This window comes from Bos indicus x Bos taurus, chromosome 3 (genome assembly GCF_003369695.1).
Source record: "Bos indicus x Bos taurus breed Angus x Brahman F1 hybrid chromosome 3, Bos_hybrid_MaternalHap_v2.0, whole genome shotgun sequence".
NCBI lineage: Eukaryota > Metazoa > Chordata > Mammalia > Artiodactyla > Bovidae > Bos > Bos indicus x Bos taurus.
Window position 1 is genome coordinate 93,491,900 of NC_040078.1, and position 13,540 is coordinate 93,505,439.

At 38.3% G+C, this 13,540-nt stretch overlaps 1 protein-coding gene across 7 annotated transcripts in view; it reads right to left on the bottom strand.

The window, feature by feature from the left end:
* SCP2 (sterol carrier protein 2) overlaps nucleotides 1-13,540 on the bottom strand; it is a 197,114-nt gene that overhangs the window by 164,747 nt on the left and 18,827 nt on the right. For all 7 annotated transcript variants that reach the window (XR_003510367.1, XM_027537222.1, XM_027537223.1 and 4 more), the window contains one exon: nucleotides 3,806-3,932. Coding sequence is in view for 6 of the 7 variants with exons in the window: in XM_027537222.1 (XP_027393023.1) it covers nucleotides 3,806-3,932 (127 nt within the window). In the remaining variant the exon portion in view is untranslated. The remainder of the gene's footprint in view (nucleotides 1-3,805; nucleotides 3,933-13,540) is intronic.

A 13,540-nucleotide genomic window follows, 5' to 3' on the forward strand; every position in this document is an offset into this window, starting at 1 on the left:
TTTATGATCTGACTTTGCAGATTCCTACCTTTAAAAAAGTAGAGTATATTTCCCTATCCCTTGATTCCAAGTTTTTCATATGACTTGCTTTGGTCAAGTCTCAAAATACCTTGCATATTGCAGATTACTCTCTTCTGCTTCTGCTGTGACTATGAAAAGGACATGCCAGAGGTGGCCCGCTGGTCCCAGGAAGAGGATGAGACACCCAGCCAAACAGGAGTAAAACGGACACCCAACCTACACTCATATGATCAACCCAGACAAAAAGAGCTGAGCATGACTTAGATCCACTGCTGCTGCTGCTGCTAAGTCACTTCAGTCATGTCCAACTCTGTGCAATTCCATAGACGGCAGCCCACCAGGCTCCCTGGTCCCTAGGATTCTCCAGGCAAGAACACTGGAGTGGGTTGCCATTTCCTTCTTCAATGCATGAAAATGAAAAGTGAAAGTGAAGTCGCTCAGTCGTGTCCGACTCTTAGCGATCCCATGGACTGTAGCCCACCAGGCGCCTCCGTCCATGGGATTCTCCAAGCAAGAATACTGGAATGGGTTGCCATTTCCTTCTCCGTAGATCCACTGTTTCCCAGTCAATCTACAAACTTGTAAACTTTGATAATAATCATTGTTTAATAAAAACTGAATTTGGGAGTAGTTTGTTACACAGCAATAGTTAATTGATATGCAGACATTGGATATTTGCAGATATTGGAATACTGATATTCCAAAGAATAGCAAGGAGAGATAGAAAGCCTTCTTAAGTGAACAATGCAAAGAAATAGAAGAAAACAATAGAATGGGAAAGACTAGAGATCTCTTCAAGAAAATTAGAGATACCAAGGGACTATTTCATGCAAAGATGGGCACAATAAAGGACAGAAATGATAAGGACCTAATAGAAGCAGAAGAGATTAAGAAGAGGTGACAAGATTATATACAGGAACTGCATTAAAAAAAAAGGTGTTAATGACCTGGATAACCACAGTGGTGTGGTCACTCACCTAGAGCCAGATACCATAGAGTGTGAAGTCAAGTAGGCCTTAGGAAGCCAAACTATGAACAAAGCCAGTGGAGGGGATGGAATTCCAGCTGAGCTATTTCATATCCTAAAGATGATGCTGCAAAAGTGCTGCACTCATTGCCATCAAATTTGGAAAACTCAGCAGTGGCCACAGAACTGGATAAGATCAATTTCATTCCAGTCCTAAAAAAGGGCAATGTCAAAGAACGTTCAAACTAAACCAAAATTACACTCATTCCACACACTAGCAAGGTAATGCTCAAAATCCCTCAAGCTAGGCTTCACCTGTACGTGAACTGAAAACTTCCAGACGTAGAAGTTGGATTTAGAAAAGGCAGAGGAACCAGAGATCAAATTGCCAACATCTGCTGGATTATGAGAAAAGCAAGCGAATTCCAGAAAAACATCTACTTATGCTTCACTGACTACACTAAAGCCTTTGACTGTATGGATCAGAAAAAACTGTGGAAAATTCTTAAAGATATGGGAATACCAAAACACCTTACCCGTCTCCTTAAAAATCTGTACGCAGGTCAAGAAGCAACAGTTAGAACTGGACATGGAACAACAGATTGGTTCAAAACTGGGAAAGGAGTACATCAAGGCTCTATACTGTCACCCTGCCTATTTAACTTACTTGCAGAGTACGTCATGCTAAATGAGGGGCTGGATGAAGCACAAGCTGGAATCAAGATTGCTGGGAGAAATATCAAAAACCTCAGATATGCAGATAACACCACCTTAATGACAGAAAGTGAAGAGGAATTCAAGAGCCTTTTGATGAAGGTAAGAGAGAGTGATGAAGTTGACTTAAAATTCAATGTTCAAAAAACAAAAGTCATGGCATCCAGTCCCATCACTTCACGGCAAATAGATGGGGAAAAAGTAGAAGCAGTGACAGGCTTTATTTTCTTGGACTCCAAAATCACTGTGGATGGTGACTGCAGCCATGAAATTAAAAGACAATTGCTCCTTGGAAGAAAAGCTATGAAGAACCTAGTGTATTAAAAAGCAGAGGCACTGCTTTGCCAAAAAGGTCCACAAATTCAAAGCTATGGTTTTTCCAGTATTCAGGTACAGATGTGAGAGTGGGACCATAAAGAAAGCTGAGCGTTGAAGAATTGATGCTTTTGAACTGTGGTGCTGGAGAAGACTCTTGAGAATCCTTTAGACAGCACGATCAAACCAGTCAATCCTAAAGGCAATCAAGCCTAAATATTCATTGAAAGGACTGATGCTGAAGCTGAAGCTCCAATACTTTGGCCACCTGATGCAAAGTGCCAATTCATGAGAAAAGACCCTGATGCTAGGAAAAACTGAGGGCAAAAGGAGAAGAAGGGAACAGAGGACAAGATGGTGGGATGGCATCATCGACTCAATGGACATGAGTTTGAGCAAACTCCAAGAGATAGTGAAGGACAGGTAAGCCTGGCGTGCTGCAGTCCATGGAGTTGCAAAGTATCAGACACAACTGAGCGATCGAACAACAGTACTTGTATATTTCAGTGCCTAGAACAATGCCAGCAATACAGTAAGAGCTAAATATTTTAAATAAATTATTTAATTCAAAAGGAAATGGACAAGGAATAGCCAAAGAGGTAAGGAAAATCAGAAGAATGAGGTGTTACAAATGCCAAGAGAAAAATGTTTTAAGAAAGAAGTGATCAAAAGGGACTAATGGTGCTGAGGTCTATTAAAACAGTATTGAGCAGTATTTACTTCCTATGGCAATGTGGTGATCAGTGGTAGCATTGAGAAAGAGGGGAAGCCAGACTGGAATGAACAGAATTTAAAATGGTAACAAATAGCTACAAGGAAGAAAATTCCCATGGCCCCAAACTATCAGTCTCCTCTATGCCATCCTACCATCTTCCTTGAAGATTTCTTTCGTTTCTGATTACTTGATCTTGGTTATCAAACCTATGGTATTTCTCCTGCAAAGAATAGGAATGTTGTACTTTCAAGCATAACTGTTTTCTTTCTCATCTCACAGAACACAGGGTCATATAATAAAAATTAAAGGAAAAAAAAAAACTCTTTCTGCACTACCCCATGCTTTAACTAACTGGCTAATGCAGATCAATCACTGATCATCAGTCAAAAAGCTAGGATGCTCACCTACAAAATAAAAATCAACTACGCAATTTCATTCTCCCAAAACATTATGTGACTTCCCTGGTACTTCAGTGGTTAAAAATTCGCCTACCAATGCAGAGGACATGGGCTCAATCCCTGGTCTGGGCAGAGTCCACATGGCACGGGGCAGGTAAACCCATGTGCCACAACTACTGAAGATTCACATGCCCCAGAACCCATGCTTCACAAAACAGGAGAAGCCATCTCAGTAAGAACCCTGTGCCCTGAACTAGAGAGTAGCTCCTACTTGCCAAAACAAGAAAAAGCCCATGCAGCAAAGAAGACACTGTGTAGCCAAAAATAAATAAATTAATTTAATTAAATTTAAAATAAAACACTATGGATTGACAAATGACGATGGACTCCTGATGGATTCAAGTACTGAGAATACTGTACTCAAAACTGATAAGCCTCAATTTATAGTCCATGGTTGAAGATTTATGTTATTTTTCCTACTTTAGTGTCTTGTTTTGGAACATCCAAGGTATTTCCAATATGATGTCATTTGTATAAATACAACTAAATTCAACAAAGGCTATTTCAACTTAATTGAAAAACCATTTCATATTTTATACAAACTGGCATCCTCTACAGTTCCTTAATAAATATGTGTATATAACTAAAAATAAGCCTTAAATTTTTTTAACATACCATATTTTTCCATGTGCTCTTTTCCAGCATTCCCAAACATCTGAGGAGCAACTGGGCTGGGAGATAATCCATACTTATTGACCATGACTTCAATATGTTTATCAATTGGATTAGCCTTATCTTGAATCTAAGAGAGAAGAAAAAAATTTTTTCATAAGTACTCGACATGATAAGTATCTCTTTCAACTATTACAGTGTTTAAGATGTTTGTTAATTAGAAGTGTGGAGTAAGCCAAAAAGTGACAGTATGACTAAAATCAGTCATTCAATTAAAAATAAATAATTTTTAAGTAAAAAAAAAAAAGAAACATGTATAAAGAATCCCATTATGTGCAAATAACTGCTAAATGTTCTGGGGATAAAACAATAAACAAAACAGATAAATTCCTGGCTCATCTAGCATTCATATTTGAAGGAAGAGGGAATAGAAAGTAATGAGGATGAAAATGATTAAAATGTAAATAATAATGCTCTTCAGTTCAGTTCAGTTCCGTTCAGTCACTCAGTCGTGTCCAACTCTTTGCAACCCCATGATTTGCAGCACGCCAGGCCTCCCTGTCCATCACCAACTCCCAGAGTTCACTCAAACTCACGTCCATCGAGTCGGTGATGCCATCCAGCCATCTCATCTTCTCTCCCCTTCTCCTGCTGCCCCCAATCCCTCCCAGCATCAGAGTCTTTTCCAATGAGTCAACTCTTTGCATGAGGTGGCCAAAGTACTGGAGTTTCAGCTTTAGCATCATTCCTTCCAAAGAACATCCAGGACTGATCTCCTTTAGAATGGACTGGTTGGATCTCCTTGCAGTCCAAGGGACTCTGAAGAGTCTTCTCCAACACCACAGTTCAAAAGCATCAATTCTTCTGCGCTCAGCTTTCTTCACAGTCCAACCCTCACATCCATACATGACCACTGGAAAAACCAAAACCTTGACTAGACAGACCTTTATTGACAAAGTAATGTCTCTGTTTTGGAATATGCTATCTAGGTTGGTCATAACTTTCCTTCCAAGGAGTAAGCGTCTTTTAATTTCATGGCTGCAGTCACCATCTGCAGTGATTTTGGAGCCCCAAAAAATAAAGTCTGACACTGTTTCCACTGTTTCCCCATCTATTTCCCATGGAATGATGGGACCAGATGCCATGATCTTCATTTTCTGAATGTTGAGGTTTAAGCCAACTTTTTCACTCTCCTCTTTCACTTTCATCAAGAGGCTCTTTAGTTCCTCTTCACTTTCTGCCATAAGGGTGGTGTCATCTGCATATCTAAGGTTATTGATATTTCTCCCGGCAAACTTGATTCCAGCTTGTGCTTCTTCCAGCCCAGCATTTCTCATGATGTACTCTGCATATAAGTTAAATAAGCAGGGTGACAATATATAGCCTTGACAGACTCCTTTTCCTATTTGGAACCAGTCTGTTGTTCCATGTCCAGTTCTAACTGTTGCTTCCTGACCTGCATATAGGTTTCTCAAGAGGCATGTCAGGTGGTCTGGTATTCTCATCTCTTTCAGAATTTTCCACAGTTTATTGTGATCCACACAGTCAAAGGCTTTGGCATAGTCAATAAAGCAGCAATAGATGTTTTTCTGGAACTTTCTTGCTTTTTCCATGATCCAGCGGATGTTGGCAACTGGATCTCTGGTTCCTCCGCCTTTTCTAAAAACCATTAATTATTAGAGAAATGCAAATCAAAACTACAATGAGGTACCACCTTACACTTGTCAGAATGGCCATCATTAAAAAGTCTAAAAATAACAAATTCTGAAGAGGCTGTGAAGAAAAGGGTACCCTCATATCTATCCCCTGTTGGTGAAGATGTAAGTTGGTACAGCCACTATGAAAAACACTATGGAGGTGTCTCAGAAAACTGTAAACAGAACTACGATATAATCCAGCAATTCCACTACTGGGAATATACCCAGACAAAACTATAATTCAAACAGATACATGCACTACTATGTTCATAGCAGCATTGTTCAAAATAGAGAAAACATGGACACAACCTCATGTCCATCAAAAGATGAATGAATGAAGAAGATGTGGTACGTATGTACAATGGAACACTACTCAGCCACAAAAATGTGTGAAATAATGCTATTTGCAGCAGCAACATCGATGTAACTACAGAATATCATACCAACTGAGGTAAATCAGAAAGAAAAGAAAAATACTATGATTCCACTTATATGTGGAGTCAAAAATATGGTGCAATGAGCCTATCTACAAAACAGAAACAGATTCAAAGAACTAGAGGATAGACGTGTGGTTGCCAAAGGCCAGGAGGAGGGAGAGGGGTGGACTGCGAGTCTGGGGTTGGTAGACATTACGTTTACAACAAGATCCTAATGTATGGCAGACAGAACTACATTCAATATCCAGTGATCAATCATAACGGAAGAGAACAAAAAGTAGAGTGTATATATGTGCATAATTGAGTCACTTTGCTGTACAGCAGCAATTGGCAAAACATTATAATCAACTATGTGTGTGTGTTAGTTGTTCAGTCATGTCCAACTCTTTGTGACCTCATGGACTATAGCCTGCCATGCTCCTCTGTCCATGGACTTCTCCAGGCAAGAATACTGGACTGGGTTGCCATGCCCATCTCCAGGGGATGTTCCCAATTCTCCAATTCAAAAAAACTCAAAAAAAAAAAAAAAAGATTAAGAGGGACTTCTCTGGTGGTCTAGTGGCTAAGACTCCACACTCTCAATGCAGGGGAGCCAACTTTCATCCTGTCAACTACAAACTGGCACTTGCCAAAAGCATTTGCCAGCAACTGAACAACAAAACAAAGGCATTTGCCATCTGTCTCTGTGGAGGTTGAGCCTGTGCTGCTGCATCTGTCGACCTTTAGCACTTCCCCTAGAGTGAGCTCAGGGTGGAGTGAGGCACTCTGTGCTCCAGAGAATCTGGTAGAACAGATGTTTATATAGTTAGATCTTTTCAGATGATCCCAGTCTTTGCATCTCTTCATGTGTAGAAAAGCACTAAATCCCTTCAGGGTGACATCAGCTCCTTCTGACCAGCAGAAAACCTTTTGTAAAGCAAGCGCTTGACTGCACTGAACTCCCACTTCACCAAAATCATATATTGACCTTGTCCGACTGCCTCTTTGGAGCAGTCTCTCAGAGCTATCTGAGGTACCCGCTCCTGGACTGCAGTCCTGATTTTGTCCCAAATAAAACTTAACTCAAAACTCTCATATTGTGCATCTTTTCAGTCAACAACCCCTAGTCGGGGAACTAAACCCCACATGCCTTAACGAAAAGAGCCCACACATCATAATGAAGATCAAAGATCCTGTGTGCAGGGTCTAAGACCCGGTGCAGCCAAACAAATGAATAAATATAAAAAATAATATTAAGAAAGAATAGGCTTATGCAAGGAGAATTAGTTAGTTAGATATGATAAGCAACTTGCCAATCCAAAGGATAAAGATAAAATCAGTTGATAAATGGGTCCCGTGGAATCTGTGAACACAGAAATCTTTAAAATAAGTATATAAAATTATGTTTGGATTTCCATCAGTGGAAAGTTTTTCTGTCAAAAGAAGTCTAAAAAAATTTTTTTAAATATGGAAAATAATATCTATGTTGAAAGGGATGTTAATGAAAACAATTATATACACTTCTGCTTTTAGCCATGATGGACTACAGAAACCAGATTTACCCTTCTATCTTAAACATTTAAAAACTTTAGCAAAATATACAAAGTGACTGTTTTCAAACAATGGACAACATAAAGCTTAGTACAGGGATCTCTGAAAGAACTCACAGAGAAGAGAGGGAGAGCTCTCTGAAAATCTGGAGAGCTCCCTTGAGTCTTTAGTGAATCAACACATGAATATGAGGAAACTAATAAGACCAGGGAAAGAGTCACTGAAAAGGAGCAGGCACAATAATTCCCAATGTTCCCGTAGGGCCAGGAATAGTTTTATTCTCAAAACCACAATGGAAAGATCTCCTAACACAAAGCATCAATGGAATCCTGAGGTTACTGTTTGAATAGCAGCTTCAGTTCAGCCTTGGAATAATAAGGACTGTTCTGGATTCTGCCTAACAAAACACAGAAGCAAATCTCAAAGGGATCAAACCACTTCTAAAAAACAACTATCCCAGAACAAACTCCTAAATAGTTAATGGAATACAAAAATTCCGTTAACACCCAACAAAGCAAAATTCATAATGTCTAACATTCAATCACAAGTTATGAGGCATGCAATGAAATGAAGACTACAACCTGTAAAGAATGGATTAATCAATCAATAGAAATGATACAGATGACAGAATTGTTTTAATGTTAAACAATTACTATAAATAAACTCCACTAAAACAATTACTGTTAGGGGAAGCACACTGACTGAAACCACCCACTCTGGCCAGGCACCATAGTAATCATTTGTGTGAGTTATTTTACAACAGGAGGTCCTGGTAAGGAACACAGAACTAATAAGCCACCATTAACCGGAAGAGTTTGGGAAAAGTCAAAAGGTGTCTGACCGCCTCCCAGAATCCTTTTCACTGGCATCCATCTTGGCTGAGCAATGTGTGCACCGCCAGGAAAGACTGAGTCTTTGGCCAATCAAAGAAGGATTGGCCAAAGACAACCCAGAAACTAATCCCATCACCATAAAACTTGAGACTGAAAGTTTTGCTGAGCAATTCTCCTGGGTTCCTTTACCCTACTACTCTCTACCTGGGTGCCCCTTCCCCATAAAGTCATATTGCTTTGTCAACACGTGTGTCTCCTCAGATAATTCATTTCCAAGTGTTAGACAAGAGCCCACTCTTGGGCCCTGGAAGAGGTCCCTCTTCCTGCAACATTACTATAAACATACTCCATTTGTTCAAGGTAAAAAAGCATGAACATGACAAAGAAAAATATGGAAGATATAAAAAAGAGTCGAAATTTTTTTAGAGCTAAAATATATATTGTCTGAAAAGTAAACTCAATGAAATTAACAGACTAAACAATGCAGCACAGATTAGCAAACCTGAGCAAGTAACAAATTAAAACACGAGGAGGAAAAAAAACTTAAAAAAAATGAACAAGATCAGTGAATTGTGGAACAACAATCAAGAAGTTTAGAGATATTGTAACTGGAGTCAGGAAAAGAGACAATGGAGAGAGACAAAAGCCAGAAACAAATAGTTTAAGCCATAATGGATGAAAAATTTTCAAATCTGATGAAAACTATAACTCATATAGCCAAGAGCCTCAACAAACCCCAATAACACAAAACATGATAAAACTACACCAAGGTACATCATAATAAAACTGTTTGAAACCAGTGAGAAAGAAAAATACTAAAAGTAACCAAAGTAAAATATACATTAAGTATAGGGGAACAAAAAATAAGAATGATAACAGACTTTAAATTGAAAACAGTGAAAGCCAAAAAGACAGTGAACCAAGATAAAGTAAAGCTGACAGAGAGTTCTGTACTCAGCAAATATATCTTTCAAAAAAAAGGTAAATAAAGACCTAGTAGAACTCACAGACATTGAGAGAATATATCACCAGCAAATCAGTACTATATGAAGTGGTAAGGCAGATTTTCCAGGCAGAAGGAAAATAATCCTAAAGGAAATTCTGGATCAATAATACAGGAATAAGGAGCACTGAAAATGATAAACATGTGGAAAAAAATATAAGGGTTCCTTTTTTAAGAATTCGTTCAAAAAATAATTGATGAGGGACTTTCCTGATGGTCCAATGGCTGAGAATTTGCCTGCCAATGCAGGGAACAGGGGTTTGATCCCTGGTCTGGAAGGATTCCACGTGCCTTGGGGTAACTGGGCTCATGCACCGCAACTACTGAACCTGGGCTCTAGAGTCCATGCTCTGCAACAAGGGAAGTCACTGCAATGAGAAGCCCACATACTAGAGTAGCCCCCGTTCTCTGCAACTACAGAAAGCTCATGTGCAGCAATGAAGACCCAGTGCAGCTATAAATAAAATTTTTTAATTAAAATTTAAAAATATTGACTATTTAAGACAAAAAGCCCCACTGAGGAGGGGCTTATAACATGTATAGTAAAATGTGCTTCTAGGAAGAGGCAACCAAAAAAACACTTTGTAAGATTCATGTAACATACTACAGTGAACAGTCATAACATTATTTAAAGGGGGTTTGTGAATAAGTTAAAGATGAATGTAAACCCTAATGAAACCACTAAAAACAAAGCTCCAGAGGTATAGTTAATATGATCATAAAACAGACAAAATAAAATTATAAAGAATTCTCAATGAACAGAAAAGAAGACAAAGAGGAAAAAAGGAATAAAGAAGATATTGAACAAAAGAAAACAAGTAGAAAGATGGTAGATTTAAATCAGTGGTTTCCTAGTAAATATTTAATAGGCTCATGTTGGATGAAGGAGGTCTTACTGATAGTATTTGTTGATTTTGGGGGTGTAAATAATCCTGCAGTGACCAATTTGAATATGCTAGCATGATGTCACTGAAAGCAAAGATAGGAAAAAAAAAGGCATGCATAATCAGATCTTGCAAGCTGGTACAAGCCAGGAGGCATCAGTTTCAGCTAAGCACCTCTGGATCAAAAGACCTGGTCTCAGTTGTATCTGCTGCTGCTGCTAAGTCACTTCAATCGTGTCCGATTCTGTGCGACCCCATAGACGGCAGCCCACCAGGCTTCCCCGTCCCTGGGATTCTCCAGGCAAGAACACTGGAGTGGGTTGCCATTTCCTCCTCCAATGCATGAAAATGAAAAGTGAAAGTGAAGTCGCTCAGTCGTGTCCGACTCCCAGCGACCCCATGGACTGCAGCCTACCAGGCTCCTCCATCCATGGGATTTTCCAGGCAAGAGTACTGGAGTGGGGTGCCATTGCCTTCTCCAACAGTTGTATCACTAACTGCTAACTTGGTCGTATGGCACTGGGTAATTACTTCACTTTGGGCTTTATGGTTTCACTTTACCGGTACAGCATCTTCAGGGCCACCTCTAACTAAAACATTGTCTAAATTACTTCTGTCCTACAGAAATACTAGCTTGAGGATGGTGGGAGGGAAAAAAAGGATAAAAAAAAAGAACTGCTTGAGAAAGTAAAGATATTATGTACAAGAATGTTGACTGGAGCACTGTAACAGCAAAACAAAAAACAAAACACATATAAAATTAAAAGTAAACCATCTAACCAGAAAAGCAGAAGGGATCAATTGAAAACCTTATGGCCATGAAAAAGGATACTAGAAAGTTGTTAAAAATAAGGAAGTTTATCATTCATTTGATGTCTGACAGAAAACAACAAAATTCTGTGAAGCAATTATCCTTCAGTTAAAAACTATAATAATTTCTTAAAAAAATAAGGAAGTTTATCAACATGTTCAAACCAGGAAATCTGTCCATTTGTAACGTGAAAGAGCAATATGTATAAAATTTTTCATCTTCTTCACATACATGTCAAATTTTTTTAACATTGTTAGTATGTATGTGTGTGTAGTGTAGTACATGAATATATTTAGATACCTTTATAAATATGGAAAAAAGAAAGGACATATAAATATACTGGTTACCTCTGAAGAATAGGATTAAACAAGCAGAAAATGACTTTTAACATATATACTTTTGAACAATATTAAACAATCAAAAAACGACTTTTAACATATTTACTTTTTAAAATTGCCGGACTATGGATGAATTTTACTATTTTCTAGTTTTAATAAAAGTTATCAAGGTACCTACCATTAACTACGAAAGAAAAACATCTATTTATCATGTGACATAAATATTAAGTGCCTCTGTTAGCCAATCACCTAACTATCTTATTTGGCATCTTTTCCTGTTGCCACCCTGCAATCCAGTTTTTCAAACTGTCCCCTGAACCTACTATATTCATTCCAACATTCATGACTTGGCTTATGATGTTTTATCCCATAACTAGAAACAACCTGTCTTCCTTGATCTTTAATTGTGTATGTATGTGCTTGGTTGTGTCCAGTTTTTTGCGACCCCATGGACTATAGCCTGCAAGCTCCTCTGTCCATGGAATTCTCCAGGTAAGAATACTTGAGTGGGTTGCCATTTCCTCCTCCAGGAGGATCATTAATTACCTTTATTTTATTATTATTCATTTATTTATTTATTATATAGCAATTTTAGGGAATTCCCTCTCAGTCCAGTGGTTAGGACTCCACGTTTTCACTGCCAAGGGCCAGGTTCAATCCCTGGTTGGGGAACTAACATCCCAAAACCTACACCACACCACCAAAAACAAAAAAAAATTGTTACTATACCTTAATTATATTTAAGACCCAACTTAGCTTAAACCATTTTCTTAAAATGCTCTCTAAGGGAAAATGGGAAATAGCTTCTGTTGATTGGAAGGCCTGTGATGTTCCAACCACTCTTTTGATTCTAAGAGATAATATTACATGGATTTAAATTAATATGGGGTAGAGGTCCTTTAATGTTAAAACACAGAAAATTGAATGAGATTGATCTCATGCATTAGGTAACAATATAATCCCAAGTGAAAGGCTAAAGTCTTCAACTCATTTTCTAACAATGATTCTATTTTTATAATGTAGCACCTTCTACAGGAAAATCTGAATTTACCAGAGAGATCAGTTCCTAGATACTCATATTTTAAAGAATCATTAAGTACATAATTAAAGAAACAACTCCCCTCTTGGGGAAAACATATATATATAAGAAATTATACACTTAACACTGGAGAAACAAAACTAAAAAGTAGAAACCATTACCAAATGATTATTACTAAAATTAAGACTACTTTTAAGATGAAGAGACTATGGTTTAACTAAAATGGTGGTGGGCAAGTGTCTCGAAGTCATATCTGACAAGGACTGTAGCCCACCAGGCTCTGTCTGTGGGAATTCCCAGGGAAGAATACCGAAGTAGATTGTCATTTCCTTCTCTGGGGGATCTTCCTGTACCAGGGATTGGCATCTCCTACATTAGCAGGCAGATTCTTTACCACTGAGTCAACGAAGGAAACTCTTAACTAAAATACAACTCTTTAAAATGATGTCAATAACCAAATTTACAGACCCTTAGTCTTAAAATTGTCAAAAAATTCATTTAGAAGTTGCTTCAAATTGCTTAAAACACTCATTTAATAATTTTCTAATTACTTTTTCACAAATAGAAGGTAAAATTATTCTAAAGCTAATGTGTCCAAACTCAATATCCATAGATACACAAAAAGAATGTCTATAACCTGTGTTGTACTGACAGTCTCCATACAAAGAAAATACTAAAAGAGAATTCCCTGGCAGTCCAGTGGTTAGGAATCTGTGTTTTACTGCTGATGACCCAAGTTCAATCTTTGGTTGGAGAACTAAGATACCACAAGCCATGCAGTGTGGCCCCAAAACAAAGATATTAAACCCCACTATTCTCTTTACTTTTGTATTGCTTTTTTTTTTCTTTTGTTCTGCAGTTCACTGTGACATATCTATATATGAGTTTCTTTTTATTTATTCTACTTTGGAGTCACTGGAATTTCAATCTATAGATTAGTGTCCTTTGCCAGTCCAAGTTATATGCTAACCATTATCTCTTCAAATAATACCTATACCCTACAAAATAACCAGAAAACTATTAACAAAATGGCAGTAAGTCTATGCTGCTGCTGCTGCTGCTAAGTCGCTTCAGTCGTGTCCGACTCTTCGAGACCCCATAGACGGCAGCCCACCAGGCTCCCCCGTCCCTGGGATTCTCCAGGCAAGAACACTGGTGTGGGTTGC